Genomic DNA, 21,644 nt, shown 5'->3' with positions numbered 1-21,644 from the left:
AGCCGGTTTGGCTCAGTGGATACAGCGTCAGCCTGCAGACTGAAAGGTCTCGGGTTCGATTCCGGTCAAGGGCACTTGCCTAGGTTGTGGACTTGATCCCCAGTTAGGGGGCGTGCAGGAGGCAGCCGATCAATGATTCTTTCTCATCATTGATGTTTCTATCTCTCCCTCTCCCTTCCTCTCTGAAATCAATAAAAATATATTTTAAAAATAAATTAAAAAAATAAACATGAAGCTAGGGTGATATAACATAGATTTATTTTGTATCTTTTGAACTAGAGTTATTTTTTCTTTTAAGTTTGTAAAAATATTATATGCAACAGGAATTCACATAAGTGCTGTTGGGATCACACATTGGTCAACCACTTTGGAAGACTAACAGTATCTACCAAAACTAAACATATGCCTATGACCCAGCAACTCCACTTCCAAGGCATATACCCAAGAGAAATGAGTGACATATTCACCAAAAGACATGCATATACATAAACGTTAATATAAGAGGCAAGCTAAAAACTCGTCAAATGTCCAATAACATTAGGATGGATACATATATTGTGCTATATTTATACAATAAAAGAGAACAAATTACTACTATACATAACAACATGGATGACTCTCACAGACATAATGCTGAGCAAATGAAAGAACATTGGTTTTTTAAATTTATTGATTTTAGAGAGAGGAAGAGGAGAGAGAGAGAGAGAGAGAGAGAGAGAGAGAGAGACATCCATTTGTAGTTCCACTTATTTATGCATTCATTGGTTGTTTCTTGTATGTGCTCTGACCTGGGATCGAACCCACAACCTTGGCTTATCGGGACAATGCTTTAACCAACTGAGCTAGACCAGGGCAAAACACTCATAAAAAGCATGTACTTACTGACAAGATAAAGAAGCTCAAGCCAAAATATAAGTGAAAAGGAGACCTAGGAGATAAATGAAATATCAGAACACTAATACAATTTTACCCCAGGTAAAGGGGGTTGAGATCTGCAAATCTGAGTAAGTTGGGGCTTCAGTTTGGCCAGCCTTGTGGTCCAGAAGTCAAGGCCAAGGACCCATCCAAGATGGGGAGTCTCATAAAAGGAGACTTTCTCCATATTAAACTGGAATCTCATTAAGGTAAGGGTGAACCATCAGTAAACCCACAGCCCTGGCCTCACCTGCAGGAAACTGTGGGGAAGACTTTTGGGATTGAGTGAAGAAGAGGTTTATAAAAAAGACAAAAGTTCTGAAATATTGTGGCCGTAGGCTAGTCTTTTCACAGAACTTAGCCTGCATTTTCATCATCTGGGTGTTTCAGAGTATCTCAAATTGCAGACTTCATTTATGAGGGAACAGGATTGGTTGTGTACCCAGATACCTGTCAGAACTAAACACAAATCTTTTCTGGAGGAAGTTATTTTCATTTCCACAAAAAACATTTAAAGGACAAGAGTGGTTCCCAGTAAAAAATAACAAAGCATACAAGGAAATGACACTATGAGCAAGAATAAGCAGAAACAACAAACAGCTCAGACATAGATTCTCATGCATAAACAGACACTTGATATATGGGAGAAGTATCATTACAGATTAGTGGGGAAAGGCTAGACTTTTCCTTACTTTATTTTTTTACTAGCATTGTAGGAAATGTTAAAGGGGGTGCTTTAAGAAGAAGAAGATATTGAGAGAGAGAGGAACATATGTCAAGGCTAGACTTTTCAATAAATGGTCCAGGACAATTGGGTAACCACGTGGATAAAAAATGAAATTTGATTCCTACCACCCAGCATCTCTAAAAATTCCAGGTGTATTTCAGACCTAAATGTGAAAGGCAAAATTATAACTATATTAACATTAAAGACTTTTGTTCAATCAAAGATATAAAGAAGTGCCCTAGCTGGTTTCACTCAGTGGATAGAACATCAGCCTGCGGACAAAAAAAAAAAAAAAAAAAAAAAAAAGAACTTTTTGCTTCTAAATACAAAAGTAATATATATGCCTTTATATTGTATAAGTGATTTCAAGCAAATTAATATATGGAAAGTACAAAGTTTTTATTGTATTATACTTTGCTACTCTTCTTGACCTTAATATAGTCTTAGGCACAGAGCAACAGATTCAGTTTGTAAACAAAACATTTCATTAAAAATCATCCACTAAATACACGTTCCTTTGTACAATGGAGATATTAGATTAAATGCCTTCTTAGAAATGCCATGTCAACTATCTTTTTTTTCCTTTTTTAGTTTCTAAAATGTATGTTTTCCAACGTTTTGGTCTCACTGAACTTTCTTAATGGAACTATGATGCTCTGGGATGTGAACAAATCTTATGTCCCCCACTTCCACCAGCAAGTAGCCATGCTTTCACCTCTAGTCTTCATATTGCAATTTTCGTTTGAAGTTTATGGGCAAAATTTAGCTCCGTAGGCAAGGATGGAAATGCAGGTGTGACAAGTAACATCAGCAGCGGGACTAAAAGTCCCAGGACTACAAACCACTGCAGAGGAAAACACATGGAGTAGATTATTATAATTTCAAGTAGAGGTATTTTATACCAATAGTATAAAGCTGCATTTAATAACACATCATTTCTAAACCTATGATATATTGAGTAATGTTCTGTCAAGTAAGTTATAGAGAATATTTACGAATTTCAAACGTTGTAATTTAATGATTTTAAAGGCAGGAGAAAATTAGAATCTCATCTTTCCCATTAGTATCAGCATTTTATAGTATCTTCTGCAGTGCCCCATTTATGAGTTCCTATGCCTAATTCTCTAGTTCCTAATTCCAATTCTGTTTTCTAGGTAGGACCATTCTGTTTTCCTTCACAGTATAGTAGCTTAAGTCAGAACACTATAGAAATGTTCTGTAATATAAAAGAGTATATTAGGAAGAATGAATACAGATGAAGATAATTATATTTAGAAATTTGGTCTTTGAATTTTTACTTTTCTTTGGTTAAATATAACTTTTTTTGTAAGAGGATTGCTATAAAGATTCAATTCAATTATCCTAAGTGAATTATTAATTTGTTCTTCTAACTACCCTAAATATTAATATATATGTATATTTAATTTTTATTGCATTTATTGGAGTTGGTTAATAAAATTATATAGGTTTCAGGTATACAATTCTATAATACATCATCTGTAGATATTTATATTTTATAATTACCGCAACAGGTAGCACAATTACTGTGTAGACCTTCATTTTTCCCAAAGCCTGGACGACAGCTATCCATACGTGCCATTTGAAAACTGTGGTCCATAAAATGCATAGCTGGTCGAGTTTTATTATAGTCATGGTAGAAAATAAATGCTTGGCTTCGGAAAAATTCTGCTATTCGATCTCTTGCCTATATTTTAAAATAGCAGTGAGAAGTACAATGACTAAACTGTGAAGCAATTTCTCCTCCTGCATCAGAGGCAATGAAACGTACTATCAGCACACTCACGCCATCCATGTTTTACACAAAAGATGAATTCCTGAAAAGTTATGTTAATACTAAAATTAGCCTTGACCTTATCAGCTATTATCAATTCATATGTAAACTGGTTAAGAAAAATTAACTTGAGATTAATAAACACGTGTTTTGGATTATTTGCAGCATGTCTATTCCATTTTTAGATAATATTTATTATTTCTAATTCCAAAGAAACAAATAAAATGGAAACTAAACGTTTTCTCTAATCAGCATTATAAACTAATGAATAAATTTTATTTTATTTTTTTAAGCATAGAGTTTAATAAGGACTAATATAAACTCAGTGCTTCCCATAACCCATGCACAATATAAAGGTTATGGGCTCAGGAACTAGACCAGGAGTGTGAAGGAATTTTTTTATACTATGTCTTTAACCTCTGAGAATGGCCAAGGAGACAGCTACTAGAGGACCGGTGCATGAATTCGTGCACAGGTGAGGTCGCTCAGCCTGGCCAGATCAGGGCCAATCGGGCCGGCCAGCCGGGGGAAGGGACCACAAGACGTTGGCCAGCCATGGGAGGTTGGCTGTGGGAGTGCACTGACTACCAGGGGGCAGCTCCTGCATTGAGTGTCTGCTCCCTGGTGGTCAGTGTGCATTATAGCTACTGGCCGGACATCTGGTCGTCTGGTCATCCGGTCCTAATGGTCACTTAGGCTTTTATATATATAGATCATAGATACAGTTTTGATAGAACCACTGGTTTAACCTAGGATGACCTGATTGTGAGATTGTTCTTTAAGCTACTGCTTAGTTAACATTTGGGGAACAAAAACCATTTTTCTGTCATTGAAAAATATATATTAACTTAGGGAGCTATATAATATTCCATATGTACTATTCCAAAACAAAGCATCTTGAAATAGCCAAGACTCACAATCTCAGTATAAATAGCCAAAATCAAAAGTCAGTAATACTTTATATTTAGGCTTTTAAAATTAAAGAATAATTTAAGTCTACTTCTGTAGAATGTCTTTATTATTGATAAATATTCACAACATGGAGAAATAGATTTTTGAATTAGTTAGAAAAATTTTGAATAGCTTTATTGACTATTCAAATACGTTCCCCTTACAATGAAATTCTCACCTGGAGGATATTATAATTAGTGATATCTTCACAGTCTACAGCTTCATTGCATGCACTTTTCCACTGTGGTACAAAAGCATGAACTGGAAAGGAAAAATGACATCTTCACAAAAGGATTCTGAAAAATTCCAATAAAGTTCTAAATACTGAACTCAGTATGAATGGGTGCATGGGATGAATCTATCTGATCCCAGTAATAAAGTTGCACAAACTAAATAATTTATGCATTATGATTTTACTCCATCTGGGGGCTAATGGAAGTAACTACAAGGCTTTAAAATAAATAGAAATAAAATAAATAAAAATAAAGTTATTTTGGTTCCTCCCTTTTATTAAGTTCTCCAAAATCCAATATAAAATTCTATAAAAAGCTATGGTAAATTTTAGCTGCATAGTTAAAAGCCATATTTATAAAAATAAGGAACCATATATCACAATTGAAGGTAAATACTATAATGTGTTAATTTTTTAACCATTAAAGACTAACTATATACTTTAGTGCTTAATAAACATTTAAGGCCTACTATTTGTAAGATAGCTCACATTAATATGGTAATTAGTTTTATAATCTGTCATGGTTCAAGATTAAACTCATAAAATTAAAGAAAAGTTAAAAATTTTTTTTACCTTGAAAGGCTATAAATAATTCAGGTATGAGACCATGTTTTGGACGTTTGACAAAATGGCATTTATATGATGGTTGTTTGATATGGCAAGACAAATCAGAAATTAAATTATTCAAGATTTTCTTCAGCACTGTAAAAAACAGCTCATTATTTCTTCCTACACAAGATTTTGTGGTAAAACGTACGGCCATCTGATATGAATAATCAGGTTCCCGATAGGCTTAAAGGAAGATGAGAATAAAAACAATTGTGCCTAGCATTAATTATCTGTAACAATTTTCAAATAACATGTAATAGTAAATTCATCAATCTTACAAATCAGCATACACACTTAACTTAGCCAATAAAATGTTTTATCAGTTTGCTCTCATAAAACTATACAAAACTAATAACTAAATGAAAAAAATGTTATTTTCATCTGATATATTATCTACTCAGTACACATAAAGAAATGGCTTTGGTGGGCTGGCTATCCTATCTAATAATAGACAAACATGGTAAATAACCGTAATTTCGCTACCCTCCCCATTGGCTAATCAGCGAGATATGCAAATTAACTGCCAACCAAGATGGCGGCCGGCAGCCAGGCAGCTGAAGCGAACAGGAAGCTTGCTTGCTCCAGTGATGGAGGAAGCCAAGGTTCCCCGCCTGCTGCGGTCCAGCTCTGAGCTCCGGATGCAACAAAGTTGCAATTATAGAAGCTAAACAAACTCCAGATACCTGCTTTCAGCCGCCAGTGGGCTCAGATCTTAGACCGCCAGTGATGGCAACAGAGTTTCAATTATAGAAGCTAAACAAACCCAGATACTTTCTTTCAGCCGGCAACGGCCTCAGAGCTTGGAGCCAGCTCTCAGCTCCAGTGACAGCTATAGAAGGTAAAAAAATCCGAGAAAAAAAGAAAAAAGAAAAAAAGGAGAGACTGGGAGCTTCCGTTGCAGGCTTGGCCCGCCTGAAAACAGCCCTCAGCCCCTCATCCAGGCTGGCCAGGCACCCCAGTGGGGACCCCACCCTGAAGGGGATGTGGGCAGCCTGAAAACAGCCCTCAGTCCCTCATCCAGGCTGGCCAGGCACCCCAGTGGGGACCCCCACCCTGAAGGGGGTGCGGGCAGCCTGAAAACAGCCATCAGCCCCTCATCCAGGCTGGCCAGGCACCCCAGTGGGGACCCCAACCTTGAAGGGGGTGAGGGCAGCCTGAAAACAGCCCTCAGGCCCTCACCCAGGCTGGCCAGGCACCCAAGCGGGACCCCCACCCTGATCCGGGACACCCTTCAGGGCAAACCAGCCGGCCCCACCCGTGCACCAGGCCTCTATCCTATATAGTAAAAGGGTAATATGCAAACTGACCCTAACAGCAGAAAGACTGGGAATGACTGGTCACTATGACACACACAGACCACCATGGGGCAGACGCTCAATGCAGGAGCTGCCCTCTGGTGGTCAGGGCGCTCTCACATGGGAGGAACTCTGCTCAGCCACAAGCCAGGCTGATGGCTGCCAGTGCAGTGGTGGTGGTGGGAGCCTCTCCTGCCTCCTCAGCAAGGCTAAGGATGTCTGACTGCAGTTTAGGCCTGCTTCCCGCTGGCAAGTGGACATCCCCCAAGGGCTGCCGGGCTGCCAGAGGGATGTCTGATTGCCATCTTAGGCCCAATCCCCCGGGGAGCAGGCCTAAGCCAGCAAGTGGTCATCCCCCGAGGGGTCCCAGACTGCAAGAGGGCACAGGCTGGGCTGAGAGATCTCCCCGCCCCAAGTGCACAAATTTTTGTGCACTGGGCCTCTAGAATATATATGTTAACAGTATCAAGGAAAAAATAAGATTGGGGGAGGGTCTTCATTGGCAGAGTGTCATTGTTGTCAGAATAGCCAATGAAAGGGATCATTAATTTGCTTTTATAGGATTAAACATCAGTTTTTAAGATACCTGTCAAATTTATGACAAAGTAGATTGCACACCTAAACAGTGGGAAGTGGGAGGCCGAAAGGGGATAATTTAGTATACACTATCTTGACATTAATTTAAGAGTTTGCCTGGTCAAATACACCCAGAATACTCTGTAAATCATAATGATTATAGAGGGTGTCCCAAAAAATGTATACACACACTTAGAATAATTATAAAGGCAGCATTTATTAAAATACATTTCATTTTCAAAATTGAGCTATCAGCTGTTAAAGTGCATGTGCATTTTTTGGGGGTACCCTGGATATGACAGAATCATTTTCACTAAAGAAACCATACACTTAATTCTGATCCAAGCTAAGTATATTAAGTTAAAATGTGCCTGTATTCTTACCAAACATCATAAAGTCATATCTATTCTTTACCATCTTTTCTTTTTGGGTTTGTACTTTGATAATCTTATAAGAAAGAGTACATGTATAAAGTCCAGATAAAGACTCCAGAAAATCTTTCACCATCAGCTTTCCTGTTTTAGTTATATTTATTCGGTAATTTCCTAAACAGAAATAGTAAATTACTTGGTTATTTAATATATAACAATTCAAACATTATTTAGTAAGCTTAGGGTTACAAATAAATACAAAAATGTAAAATTTAATGGACAGTTTTAACTTTAAGAATTCAACAAAATCTTAATTCTGTCATATTACTCTTTGGAGAACCATATGAGATAAGTACAGCTTTGAAATAGGTTTTGGTTTTCTTTAATTCATTTCTTGATGCATCTAATTTCAATTGGTTTATACCAATAATTCAGTAAATAAAATTACACTGCCCTGTAATGCTATACAATTTCTTCACATAAGACATAAATTAATATTTATAATCCATGGCACTCTTCTGATATCACGAAAATTACATATTAGATACCTCATCTCCTTTTACAGGTGCTATGAGGATAAATTTTAGGTTTTATAAAATTTTTGAACTAATACAACTCTGGGAAGTGGGGTGCAAAAATTACTGCTTCAGTTTTTACATAAGGAGAAAATAAGGCACAGACCAAGATATATGATTTATCTAAGTATGGAGCAAGTGGAATTGCAATTAAAATTCAGCCCAGTTATTGTAGCTCAGTGGTTGAGCATTGACCTATCAACCAGGAGGTCACGGTTTGATTCCTGGTCAGGGCACATGCCCAGGTTGAGGGCTTGATCCCTAGTGTGGGGCATGCAGGAGGCAGCCAATCAATGATTCTCTCTCATCATTGATGTTTCAATCTCTCTCTCCCTCTCCCTTCCTCTCTGAAACCAATAAAATATATATTTAAAAAAATTAAATTTCAATTTGTTCATTCTAATAAGTGATAATGCTTTTCTTAAAAAAATGTTCACATCATTAAAAAGGAAGGTATTAAAATAAAATAATTTACCTGTTAATGGCTTTTCATCAGGCCCAATCCATAAGTAGGTAGGGTCCACTGTTTCTTTTTTAGCAAGTTGTATATCCATACAGACAAGGAATGGGCTATTTTGGTGTAATTCTACATATATCTTCACTGTGACAAGATAAAATAATATATAACTACATTATATAGCAAAATTAACTTAATAAATGCAATACCTACCATTTTGTCCCAAAGATACTCTGATTAGTTCTTTTCAGATTTCACTATTTTTAAAATCAGCGTATCATTCATAATAACATTTAGAATGCTAAAGCCCTTTGTGTTTTTCATAGTTTTTGTTTTTTTAAATCCTCACCCCAGGATATTTTCCCATTGATTTTTAGATAGACTGGAAGAGAGAGAGAAATATCATATCGATGTGAAGAAACACATGGAGCCCTAACCGGTTTGGCTCAGTGGATGGAGCGCTGGCCTGCGGACTCGGAGGTCCGGGGTTCGATTCTGGTCAAGGGCATGTACCTTGGTTGCGGGCGCATCCCCAGTGGCGGGTATGCAGGAGGCAGCTCATCGATGTTTCTAGCTCTCTATCCCTCTCCCTTCCTCTCTGTAAAAAATAAATAAAATATTAAAAAAAAAAAAAAAGAAACACATGGATTTGTTGTCTCCTGCCCATCTCTAACCAGGGCCCAGGCATGGGAGGAGCCTGCAATCGAGGTAGGTACCCTTTCCGGGAATCAAACTAGGGACCCTTCCGCCTGCGCAGACCTTCTATCCACTGAGCCAAGCCGGCTAGGGCTCTTTCTCATAGGTTTTAAAACTCTAGACTACTAGTCAATACTTTTCTTTTTCTGTAATATTATAGTTTTGCTTATAAAAATGTACACAATAAAATGTACAAATTCAGAACTCACTGCAATCATAATTATTTGAAGGGGTTAGTGGAATCAATTTAAAGATCAGAAAAGGACTTGGGCTTGGTTGCGAAACTAAAAGGAAACTTGATTTTTAACTATAAATGTCCTCTAATTGGGAACAATAATTAAGCCTATATGGGGCATACTAAGTTGATTTTCTGCAATTAACCTATTCTGTTTCAGACTTGGTGGAAGCAACAATAATCTGCTTGGAACCAATGTGGCCCAAGATATTAATTTTAAAGCCTATTGAACGCCGGGTTCTGAACATATCAAGAAGACACTGTCCTACAATTTGGTGGTGTCAGGGAGTAGCAGAGCTCCAAACATTGAGAGATTCCAAACATGAGAAATGCTATGAACCGGCCCAAAGTTATCTAAAGTTAGCCATTTGACTAGTGTTCCTGGGGGAATGTGGGAAAGTCCCATCACTGCGATAAAGGGCATTTGAGCTGAACCGGAAAAGATGTTGTAGGAGGAGTTCTAGATAAGAAGGCGGAGAGAGAAGAGTGTTCCAAAGAGAGAGACTTCCAGGCCTGGAAAGGACTCCTCTGAGTGGGCCTGGTGCAGAGACACCTGGAAGTGAGGTGGCATCAGCGAAAGCGATCGGGACCGAGTCCTAGTTCCTTATCCTTACGAGAAGTGGGGCTGTAGGCCAGGTGACACGACTAAGGCGCAGTAGGGTAGCTGTCAGGACGACGCGAGGCAACCTTCAGCCAGTGCAGCAAAGCCCACGCGAGACGGTCACCAAGCCTTCGCTGCCTTTCCCTCCACGGGAGCAACTGTAGCAGGTCCACGGCACCCGGCTCTTCTGCTAGACTGTGCAGGTGACGAGGTCTTTATTACCTGTGTGCACTAGCTTGCCATACACGAAGCCTTTCTCAGTGAATTCGGAAAAACGCTGCCATCCAACTGCGGAGGAAAGAAACCACTGACATTTTAGGTCGAAGAGGAGCCGGGGGCTCAGAGTGGGACAGGGCGGGGCGAAGCGAAGGGGGTAGGACAGGCAAGGGGGGAGAGTCCTGGAGGCCGGGCGGGAGGATGCCCACCGCTGGTGAGGTACCAGAGCACCGCGGAGACTAAGACCCATGCTCGCATCGCCTCGCAGGGACTAGCGTCCCCCAGGGGTGGGCGCCGAGGGGCCTGCAACTTCCTATCTCGGCCCCGCCCAACGCCTCCCCATCCCCCGCCTCCACTGGGCGGAGCAAACCGCCGGGGTCACGCCCGGGGGCGGGGCGAGAGGGCTCTGGGCACGCGCACTGGAGGCCAGCGCCCCGCCCCCTCGTGCGCGTGCGCACGCGGCCTGCGTTGTGTGGAAGCTTCGTGCCTCCCGTCTGGCGCCATTTTCCCCCGCGTGCTGCGCGTCCTACTTCTGTGAGCACCCCTTGCCGGAAGGAAAAGAGGACAGGAAAAGAACCCAAGGCTTGGAGTGTGGGCCACTTCCTTAGGCTAGGGGCCGAAGAGTTCCATGAGAAGAACACCGCAGGTCCTCAATATGGCGGTGGGGTAGGGCGGGCTGGGCATGCGATTATATTAGGCCCCGGGGAAGGGAGAAAGAAGCTTGCGAGAACTTCCTCCTCACAGGGAACGGATAGCATTTCCTATGTCGTTTTTCTCGTGAACAGTGTCTGAAACCGTGCCACAACCTTTTTCAAACTCTTACACTCATTTTGCGCCCAACCGCATTTTTCTACCCACGAGACGAAGAAGGTGTCTCCATGCCTTCCCACTCCAGAGGAACGTTTACTCTTCGTTTTCAACTTCCCCAGATGACAGGCGAGACCGGCAATGCAGATCTGTGCAGTCACCTTGCTCTGAGACATGGGCGCTATTGCCAGGCCAGAGCCCCAAGCTGCTTTCCCTGTGGGGATGGAGAAGCGAGCTCAGAGGGAGGCCCGGCCCGCGCCCGGGTCTTCGTGCTTCCTTCCTGGCCGTTCACTCGGGGGCCCGAAAGCCGCCTGTGTTGACTGTTTCTTAGCAGCGGGACACCCTTGGTCGTGGTTTTGAGTAGGCTGGTGGGGAGAGAGCCCAAGGTTCAGACAGGGTGCAGAAGGATTATTTTGGGTGAGATCAAGAGGTGGTGTATTTTTTTTTTTCTTTCTTTTTTCAGTTTTATTTCCTTCCAGCCGAGTCAGTACTTGGACTGTCTCTGATGGTCCAGGAGCAGCCTTTGTCAGTGATTTCATTTTTAGTCACTGTTAATTTTACTTACATAGCATAAGCCGTGATACGTGATTCACTGAGTCAGATCCACCCCTGTCAGTTACCCTGTCTAGATTCAGTTTAGCCTCAACTGTTCCTTCTTAAGGTGATGAAAACGAAGACCAATGAGCTTTGATTCCCTAGAAGTTTATCAGAGTTTATTCCTGTTTTTAGTCAAAGTGCGTTATAAACCCAGCGTTTTATTAGCTTCCCAGTTATAAGTAATTGATCCTTGTAAATCCTGTAGGATAAATTTGAATACTATCAGAAGAGACTTAACCAAATGAATGGTATATTTTTATTGATTTCAGAGAGGAAGGGAGAGGGAGAGAGAGATAGAAACATCAATGATGAGAAAGAATCATTGACTGGCTGCCTCCTGCATACCCCGTGCTGGGGATTAAGCCTGAACCCTGGGCATGTGCCCTTCACTGGAATCGAACCCGGGACCCTTCAGTCCGCAGGCTGACGCTCTAACAACTGAGCCAAACCAGCTAGGGCCACATTTCCTTATTTTTTAGCTAATGTCCTTTTTCTGCTCAAGGATCCCATCCTGGATCCCACATTACATTTAGTTATCGTGTGTCCTTAGGTTCCTCTTGGCTGAAACAGCTTCTCAGACATTTCTTAATTTTGATGACTTTGACAGTAATAGTTCTGATGACATCGGTCTGACCTTTGACCTTAACCGGTAGGCACTTTGAAAAATGTCTCTCTCGGAATTTGCCTGATGTTTTCCTCACTAGTCGTCTGGGGTTGTGGGTTTTTGGTGTGGAAGACTACAGAGGTAAAATGCCATTCTCCTCACATCATATCAGTGAACATTCTGTCAACATGCCTTACACTGTTAATGTTACCTTGATAACCTGCTGAAGCAGTGTTTATCAGGTGTCTCTACTATAAAGTTCCTATACTTTTTTGGAAGGGATCACTATGTGAAGCCCACACTTAAGGTGTGTAGAGTAGCTACATAAGTTATTTTACCCGCTTACTTTTTACCTATCTTCTTAGGTATCACTCTCTGGAGTCCGAAATACACAATTTTGAATTATTTAGGGAGTAGTAACACGTTCCAATGTTAACTATAAAGAACATTGCCATGGAAGATAAAAGTTTTTTATAACTTTTTAATATTCATCCTTACACCATCCCAGTGTAATTTTACAGTTCCTCTTCTGTTACTTTGATGTGCTATTTTTTGCTTTTAGAAACTAACAAACAACAAATTTCCCCTTTCAGTACTAAAATTAGACCTGGTGCTTAGAGTATGTCTCTGAAATTGATATTATCCTGTAGAACTCCAACCCATACAAGCTATAGAGATGCCTGTCCTTAAAACAAAGCCTATCTAATGCATTCACTCGTTCAAAAAAAAAAAAAATCACACACACACATACATAGATATGTATATATGTTGACCTTCTGTACCAAGGCATATTTAAAATAAACTAAAATTCATAAAATTGCAAGCGTACTTTAACTTGTAAGAGTGGGTTTCTTCCAATATGGTCTGCGGATGCACAAACTCCCAATCTTAAGTCTCAGATATATTTATATACACTAATAATTTAAATTTATACCAAAGGTGATAGTGATCTTTTTGAGAATCATTCACATATTGTCCAATTCAGTACACTGGGTATCTTTATAAGGCTCACCTAAACATGTCCTTTAGACTTAAGTGTGAAGAAAAGCTCTGCTTTTGAAAAACTATTATGTGGTCACTTCCCCTTTCCTCTCCCTATAGTCAAATGTGTGCTTTACTTCTATAAAGTGGGAAGGATGTTGGGAAAAGATGCTTAAAGTACATCTTTGTGTACTAACATCTTTGAGTTAATTTTACTATCTTATCCCCTGACCCTTAACTCCACTTTTTAAAAACTTACTTTTCTGATACATTATATATGTATTTTTGTAAGCTGTCTGGGGTCCTATTTGAAAGAAGGAAGGGTAGTAAAAAATTCACAGACATAGTGTGTGTGGTATTTTGTGAGTGGTGGCAGATAAACTAAGCAGTTCCCAGAAAGGAAAACCCAAGTGAAAGAATTGCTTCCAAACATGAAAAAGTTGATAAAAATGTCCAAATCCTATTGAACTGTCTTAGAAATTTCTGCAAATTTGGACCAAGAACTTTTATCATGTGAAATGAAAAACTGAGGAAGAAAAACATAATACTTAGAATGAAGTTCTCATTGTTATTCATGGCTATGATCTCGGAATCTAGACCAAAAGTTCCAGATCTTGCTCAATTTAAGACAAACCTCTTTTACCTTAACCTTGCAGAAAGCCATCCGGACTCCCCCGCCCTTCACCCGATGTGATAATACTCTCCCATCCATATCCTTCTAAAATAGACATTTTGAGACAAGTTGCTGATGCGCCATTTCCATCCTATAGGGGTTCTCCAGTTTGACATTCAAAAAGGGGATGGAGGCACGGAACCTCCTGCGCTCCTCCGTGAGCGTCTTTTAAAGCCGCCGCCAGCCAGCGCCGCTGTAACCCCGCGCACCAGCAGGTCGCGGGCTCCTGCCCTTTTCGGTCTGCGCCGACTCGGCAGCGGATCCTGGGGACTCCCCGAGCCAGGAATCTCCCGCCAGCTGCGAGCTGCGTCCTGGCGACGGCAGGAGCACGTGGAGTGGCCGGGTAGCCAGAGCTGCTGCTCCAGCCCAGCCAGGCGGCGAGATGGAAGGTGAGCCTCCAGCCTGCTTCTTTGGTAAAGGGTCTTTGAAAAGCTCGGCCAGGGCACGCAGCAGGGAGAGTTCCTTCTGAATCTCGGTTTTGCTTCTATTTGTTTCTTTTGTCAAAAGTAAACATGAGGCATTTCAGAGGGAAAAGCGCGTCGGTTCTCATACAATCTCTCATTTGCTTCCCTTCTTGCCAACTTTGGAAAGTGGTAACTTGTCCGAAATGTTGTTTTTTTAGGGGGTGTCAAACATGAGGGGTCAACTCTTAAGTCTACAGAGGAAGAGTGCTTACGGGCGACCCTGAAATGGCAGCAAACGTGGCTTGGAATAAATAATCCCTTTGGATGTTTCTTTTTTCACCTATGGCCTCAGTGTCTATTGGATTTAGGCAAATCTGAGTGGCATGTTTAGAAAGAAAGGTGACTTTTTTCTTCTAAGAATAAATGCTATAGGAAAGGTAAATTTTAAAGTGGTTGGCACCTGCTGGTCCCTTGGAACTCGATCTTCCAATGATCCATTTTTTGCCCATAGCCAAAATCAGGCTCACATTGAGTTTCATTTGAATTAATTTTGAAAGCCATAAAATTATCTTTGCTTCTCCAAAAAATTTCAACCAAAAATTTGGGATAACCAAAATTTCTCACTATTATAATCGTTTCAATAGTCTCTTCAACAAGTGTTACTAAAATCTTGAAAATGGCAGATGTATCTCAAGTTGGGGGAGGTGGTCCTACTTAGAAAATCAGAATTTATGAGAAATGTATTCGTTCAATTACTAAATGAGAGAATGACACCTAATTGAAATGTTAATTTTATAAATATCATGAATAGCATGGATTTTTCTTCATAAAAATCAAAGGATCTCTTATTGCCAATGAACCTTCATCTTAGGTCTAGAGCATATGAAGTTATTGAAGTTAGATTAATTTGGGATATGAAAATAAATATGATGAAGCTTTTATTTCACAATATAATTGAGTGCAATGGTGTGGTCCTAAATCCTCAGTTTGTACCTGGGTATGCTAACAATTTTTTTAAACTACCTTGGCCCATATACACATTTTTTTTTTCTCTAAGTGGAATGCCAAATAAGTCAATGAACAGTATGTATTTAGTGTATTCATAGAAACTTTAAAATGGCCATTATTGAATAATGTTCAAGTGTTTTCTCTTATGAAAAATTCTTTATGCTTTAAAATTTTTTAATTATTAGGGTTTTTTAAATAACTCTTAAAAATTGGAACTTTGAATATTTTAAAAATGGTTTATGAAATGTAATTTTTAACATGTAAAAGTTCTGGCCAAGGACAGGAAAAAATTAGATTACTGTACTCTATGAAAAAACACTTTTAAGAACTCTCATGCTTTTATTATAAATGAATTGCTGAATTTGTTTTTATGAACTTATAAATCAGGACGCCAACACTATTTTTTTCTAATCTTAGCCATTTCACTTCTCAAGAATAATGTACAGAATAGTGTAAATTCATGGAAATTAGAGTGTTTCTCTGTAAATGTTACTACTACCAAGTTCATTTAATGTGAAGTAAAGAAATTATTAACTAAATAGCATAAATTAGGATATTAATGCCCTAACAAAGACTTTCAGGTAAGCCTGGATGAAGACTCTCTGGATAAGGAAGGAATGAAAACTTGTATAGAATTCAGAATGTACTATATATGGAAAGAGATACAATGTAGAATATAGATCAGTGATCAGTTGTGAGTTTAAATGACTAAATTCATAAGGCCATGGAGATGGATAGTATATAGTAAGCTTAATGCAAAAATTTCAACACTTAATCAAAACATAAAAATTTAAAAATGGTTAAAGATGTGACTTAGGCTATTCTAACATCAAGTCCTTGAGGACAGAGTAATATAGTAAAATATCTTGTTCATTGATAGCCACCCAAGATTGACTAATATGGCTCATGTGTGTGATATTTAAAGTATATTTATATTATTTTGATATTTTGGTCTCAATCTAGCATAGAGATTTGATCTATATTGTATACTTCTCATTTTTTGACAGTGTAAGAAAGTCGAGTACTTTATGGAATGCCTTTATTTTTTGCCCAATTTGTTGGCCAAATTGATATGCTAGAGTTTACTGTGAAGCTATATAGTTAGACATTTCTTTAGCATACAAAATCTTTTTAAATTCATTCATATTTTTATTCAATAGACATTTATTGAGACTTTATGTGTGCAAATATCAGATAAAATATGCCTTTGAAATAGAAATCTTGTCATATAAATATAGTCAATGTACATAATAAATCAGAAGCTATAAATTTTTTCTCACAATCTGTGATCCTAAATATTTTTTTGTTTGTTTTTCAAAGTACATATTTTACTTATATAGAATAGTGAAAGGTGAGCACGAATAATGGTTTGTAATCCAGTTTATATAGCATTATGTGCTGCTTATTTGTTCTGATAATCCTACATATTTTCTATCCAAAGACTATTTATGTTGCTAAATTTTGTTATTTGTACTATAATAATTAATTCCATCTATCTGGTATGGTTGAGAAATGAGGTGGTTCATAAATATGAATTTCACAAGTATTGGCATGTTTCTCATTTAATATAAAATCTTTCTATTTAAACAATATTGGATAGAGATTTTTCTAAGTGTATTTGTTTATAGCCCTCTGCTTTATAAACAGGTACACAAGAGATAACTTTATTTTGGTGACCCTGGGTCACTATTTTGACCATTAGGTAACATATTGTTCTATAGTATATTCTCACAGGAGTTTTGAACTGTGCAGAACTGAATACCCCTACACTAAATATTCCCTGGTTATTGTGCACTTTTTGCCTCCTTCTTGATGAGAAGACAAAGAAGACGTCTTTTCTTCTACTTCTCACCACATTGTTTTTGTGGAAGCCATCTAACATTTCAAGGTCCCTTTCCATGCTCTGGATGGTTGAGATTTACAGAGATATATCCTTCGAATGGTGGAGTGTAATAGCCCTCCATTATGAGCTGATGAAGGATGAAATGGTAAAGGTCAAAGAAACAAAAGCCACAGAAAGGTCATGGGGTCCTAGTGGGACATAATTTTAGAAAATTTCCTATAATCCAATGAAATAGACTCTTTCACACTTCTTCTATGTCTGCTAAAATTTTCACCCCATTCATTACCTGATTGTGCCTGTCTGCTCATCTTTCAGGACTCAGGCATAATCTCCTTCTGAAGACCTTCCCTGTTACCTTCTGGTACTTATTCTACCCAGTTCCTCACCTCCCTTAGCTAGGCTAGAGACCTTTCCTTTCTGTGCATACTTTTGCCAATTGTACTGAAATTACTTATTGATTTAAGTGTTTATTTCCCCACTAGTCTTTAAGCTTCTTATTTTTCTACGTTCAGTGCCAGAAATAGTTCCTGATTCATAAAAGACCCTCAGAGTTTGTTGCATTCAGTTAAGAAACTAGTGCTGAGGAGTAATTTTCATTATGTTTATTATGATGCCTTTTATTTTATTAGTTTTTGTGAGTAGGGGATTGGGTGTTTTTTTAAAATATATTTTATTGATTTTTTTACAGAGAGGAAGGGAGAGGGATAGAGAGTTAGAAACATCAATGAGAGAGAAACATCGATTGGCTGCCTCCTGCACACCCCCCACTGGGGATGTGCCCACAGCCAAGGTACATGCCCTTGACCGGAATCGAACCTGGGACCCTTCAGTCCGCAGGCCGACGCTCTATCCACTGAGCCAAACCGGTTAGGGCTGATTGGGTTTTTTTTTTAAATATATTTTATTGATTTTTTACAGAGAGGAAGGCAGAGGGATAGAGAGTTAGAAACATCGATGAGAGAGAAACATCGATCAGCTGCCTTTTGCACACCCCCTACTGGGGATGTGCCCGCAACAAGGTACATGCCCTTGACTGGAATCGAACCTGGGACCCTTCAGTCCACGGGCAAATGCTCTATCCACCAAGCCAAACCAGTTAGGACTAGGGGATTCGTATTAGCAATTCTTTGATAAAACTCAGAAAATTCTTAAAGTACTTAATTAAATGGTATAATAGAAGAAGGAAGCTTAGAAAACAAAAATTTTGGGTTTTGTGTGTGTTTTTTGGCTAGCCTATCACTTAAAGCCAGATCTTATCTATTAACTTCATATCAGCAGATTTTAGGATCACATATTAGTCCATTGAAATACAGATCAGATATAAGCAGAAATTTGTTTTCTCAATTGGCAAGATATAGATGATTAAAATTAGCATAAAAATTTTCAGTGATACCTTTTAAATATCTTCTTATAAATTTGTCATTAATATATATATGTATACTAGTATATACTTACACTTATTTGGGACTAAAATATCATTGGTAGATATTTTATTGGCCAGCCACTGTTAATTGGCTCCTAACTCAAGCTATAGTTCTTAGATCATGTATGAGAACCGAGTGATTAACACAGAAACCTGCATGCAGTAAGTGCACAATAAATCTTTTTTTGTGCTAAGATTCATTAATTATTGTGAAAAGAGACCCTAAACATCACAAGGACATATAGTGCACTCTGCTACCTGGCCTTTTAAAAATAAAATTCTCCACTAATAAAAGCCTAGGTGGTCCTCACACCCTCGCACATGACATTGTCACAAGATGGCCACCACAAATATGGCCATCACAAGATGGCCACCATAAGATGGCCGCATGCACAGTGGAGGGGGTCCCAGCGGCCGCTCCACATGATGAGGCCTGGGGGTCCTGGGCTCCGCGTGGCACAGAAGAGGCCGGTGCCGGTGTCTCTGCCACCTCGTGCAGAGGAGGCAGGTCCTTTTGGAGGAGGCAGTCACAGCAGGGGAGGGCAGTTGTGGGCAATCAGGCTGGCAGGGGAGGGCAGTTGTGGGTGATCAGGCCAGCAGGGGAGCCGTTAGGTGTCAATCAGGCTGACAGGGGAGCAGTTAGGGGGTGATCAGACTGGCAGGCAGAAGCGGTTAAGGGTAATCAGGCAGGCAGGCAGGCAAGTGGTTAGGAGCCAGCAGTCCCGGATTGTGAGAGGGATGTCCGGCTGCCGGGCCTATACCGGCAGTCGGACATCCCCCGAGGGGTCCCAGATTAGAGAGGGTGCAGGCTGGGCTGAGGGACACCCCCCTCTCCCCCGCATGAATTTCATGCACTGGGCCTCTAGTATTTATAATAATTAAAAATCATAAGGGTGACCCTAGGGCCTTTTAAATCACTACAAAAAGGTGAAATAATATAAAAGTAATTATAGTCTGTTTCTTTTTTTTTATTTTTATTTTTTTTTTAATATTTTTTATTGATTTTCTACAGAGAGGAAGGGAGAGGAATAGAGAGTTAGAAACATCGATGAGAGAGAAACATCGACCAGCTGCCTCCTGCACACCTCCCACCGGGGATGTGCCTGCAACCACGGTACATGCCCTTGACCGGAATCGAACCTGGGACCCTTCAGTCCGCAGGCGGACGCTCCATCCACTGAGCCAAACCGGTTTGGCTAGTCTGTTTCTATTATATGTAAATATGATCTATGTATAACTATTACTATAATGTAATATCTCAAATACTGTAATCCCCAGTGATTATGAATGATAAATTTTTCAGTCTTAATTGAACCTGCTTTTTGCATCCAGTTTTTAGAGTCCAAAGTTGTGTACAGTAAATCAAAATAATATGGAGTTGATACCATATATTGGATATTAGAGGCCTGGTGCACAAAATTCATGCACTTGCCGGGGCGAGGGGTCACTCAGCCTGGCCTGCGCCCTCTCGCAGTCTGGGAGCCCTCAGTCGGACGTCCTTAGCGCTGCTGCGCAAGTGGGAAAGGCTCCTGCCACCACCACTGCACTCGCCAGCCTGTGAGCCTGGCTTCTGGCTAAGCAGTGCTCCCCCTGTGGGAGCGTACTGACCACCAGGGGGCAGCTCCTGCATTGAGCATCTGCCTCCTCATGGTCAGTGCACGTCATAGCAACCAGTCATTCCACTGTTTGGTCAATTTGCATATTAGCCTTTTATTATATAGGATGTGTCCCATTTAAGAGAGATAAAAAAGTTGTGTTTACTAATGGATATGAAACAGAATAAAAGCATTTATAGAACAATATTCTTTTTAATATATTTTTTTATTGATTTCAGAGAGGTAGGGAGAGGGAGAGATAGATAGAAACATCAATGATGAGAGAGAATCATTGATCAGCTGCCTCCTGCATGCCCCCTACTGGGGATCAAGCTCTCAACATGGGCATGTGCCCTTGACCGGAATCAAACTTGGGACCCTTCAGTCCGCAGGCCAACGCTCTATCCACTGAGCCAAACCAGCTAGGGCTAGAACAATATTCTTTACTCATTATCAGTAATTCAAAATCAGCTCACCTCCTAACATTTTATATCAATGAAATTGGCAACACATACACATATCACAAATTATACTTATTGGGGGGGGAGGGGACATATGTAATACTTCAACAATAAAGAATTATTTTTAAAATGTCATAATTGAGTGTTTTTAAAAATGAAAACATCAGGTTATTCGTTTGTAAAGAAAACTTTTTTATAGGAGAAATAGTAAACATTTCAACGGCATCATAATACAAAACTATATTTTTTATTCTTAACTCTTAATTATCTAAAGATTATTTAACTAGATTACTTACATATTTTGGACATTAGTACACCTGTAACCCCTTCTAGATTGTCACATTCCAAAATGTTGGGATTTTTTTAATCACAGCCCAGTCCCCAGCACATAGTAAGAGTGCAGTCATATTTATTGAATGAATTAATGAATGCGTTGCCTGTATGTTTGGTCATTTGACCATTGGTTTGGCTTTTATGGTAGAGAGTGTAAGGTAAATAGTGACATTGAGAGGTTTGGTAGAAGAGTTTGAAATATTGGCTAAATCCAATAGGATGAATACTACCATCTTTCTAATCCAATATTGGCTCTGCTCTGGGAAAAATAATATAGTTCCTTCTAACTTTTGGATTTGCTACATTCTCTTTTTTTTCTCTTTAAAAAAAATGATTTCAGAGAGGAAGGGAGAGGGAGAGAGAGATTGAAACATCATTGATGACAGAGAATCATTGACTGGCTGCCTCCTGCACGCCCTCTACTGGAGATCGAGGCTGCAACCCGGGGATGTGCCCCTGACCAGAATCAAACCTGGGACCCTTCAGTCCGCAGGGCGACGCTCTATCCACTGAGCCAAACCAGCTAGGGCTGCTGCATTCTTTATTTCAGTGAAGCGCTGCAATTTCCAAAGTATTTTTTCCTGTGCATATTTGTTCATGTAAAATTATTTAAGTAAGAGTATCAGTAACTTTCCTATTCCCTGTACAAAGGCTTAAGCTGTACCAC

At 39.6% G+C, this 21,644-nt stretch overlaps 2 protein-coding genes across 6 annotated transcripts in view; one reads left to right on the top strand and one right to left on the bottom strand.

The window, feature by feature from the left end:
* Positions 1-2,391: 2,391 nt before the first annotated feature.
* Positions 2,392-10,506, bottom strand: ZPBP2 (zona pellucida binding protein 2). The gene is made up of 8 exons (XM_070394305.1): positions 10,458-10,506; positions 10,255-10,320; positions 8,519-8,644; positions 7,481-7,642; positions 5,191-5,409; positions 4,564-4,646; positions 3,167-3,347; positions 2,392-2,486 (listed from the first exon to the last, which is right to left on the bottom strand). Exons 1-8 carry the CDS (start codon positions 10,504-10,506, stop codon positions 2,392-2,394), a joined length of 981 nt encoding a protein of 326 aa, XP_070250406.1.
* Positions 10,507-14,201: 3,695 nt separating this feature from the next.
* IKZF3 (IKAROS family zinc finger 3) overlaps positions 14,202-21,644 on the top strand; it is an 80,326-nt gene continuing 72,883 nt past the window's right edge. For 3 of the 5 annotated variants that reach the window (XM_070392857.1, XM_070392858.1, XM_070392856.1), the window contains exon 1: positions 14,202-14,299. In XM_070392857.1, the coding sequence (XP_070248958.1) occupies positions 14,293-14,299 (7 nt within the window). In that variant the 5' untranslated portion in view covers positions 14,202-14,292. The remainder of the gene's footprint in view (positions 14,300-21,644) is intronic. The other 2 variants (XM_070392860.1, XM_070392859.1) reach the window with 1 other exon arrangement.

Source organism: Myotis yumanensis, unplaced genomic scaffold, assembly GCF_028538775.1.
Source record: "Myotis yumanensis isolate MYYU_CA2020_CCGP unplaced genomic scaffold, mMyoYum1.0.hap1 SCAF_16, whole genome shotgun sequence".
Lineage (NCBI taxonomy): Eukaryota > Metazoa > Chordata > Mammalia > Chiroptera > Vespertilionidae > Myotis > Myotis yumanensis.
This window is presented reverse-complemented; position numbering and strand designations above follow the sequence as displayed.

Excerpts from the sequence above, each read along its gene's own strand:
- ZPBP2 (XM_070394305.1), bottom strand. The coding sequence starts at position 10,506 with ATGCGAGCATGGGTCTTAGTCTCCGCGGTGCTCTGGTACCTCACCAGC. Across the intron at positions 10,321-10,457 it reads GCTCTGGTACCTCACCAGCG|TTGGATGGCAGCGTTTTTCC; the intron begins GTGGGCATCCTC and ends TTTCCTCCGCAG. Across the intron at positions 7,643-8,518 it reads TGATGAAAAGCCATTAACAG|GAAATTACCGAATAAATATA; the intron begins GTAAATTATTTT and ends ATTTCTGTTTAG.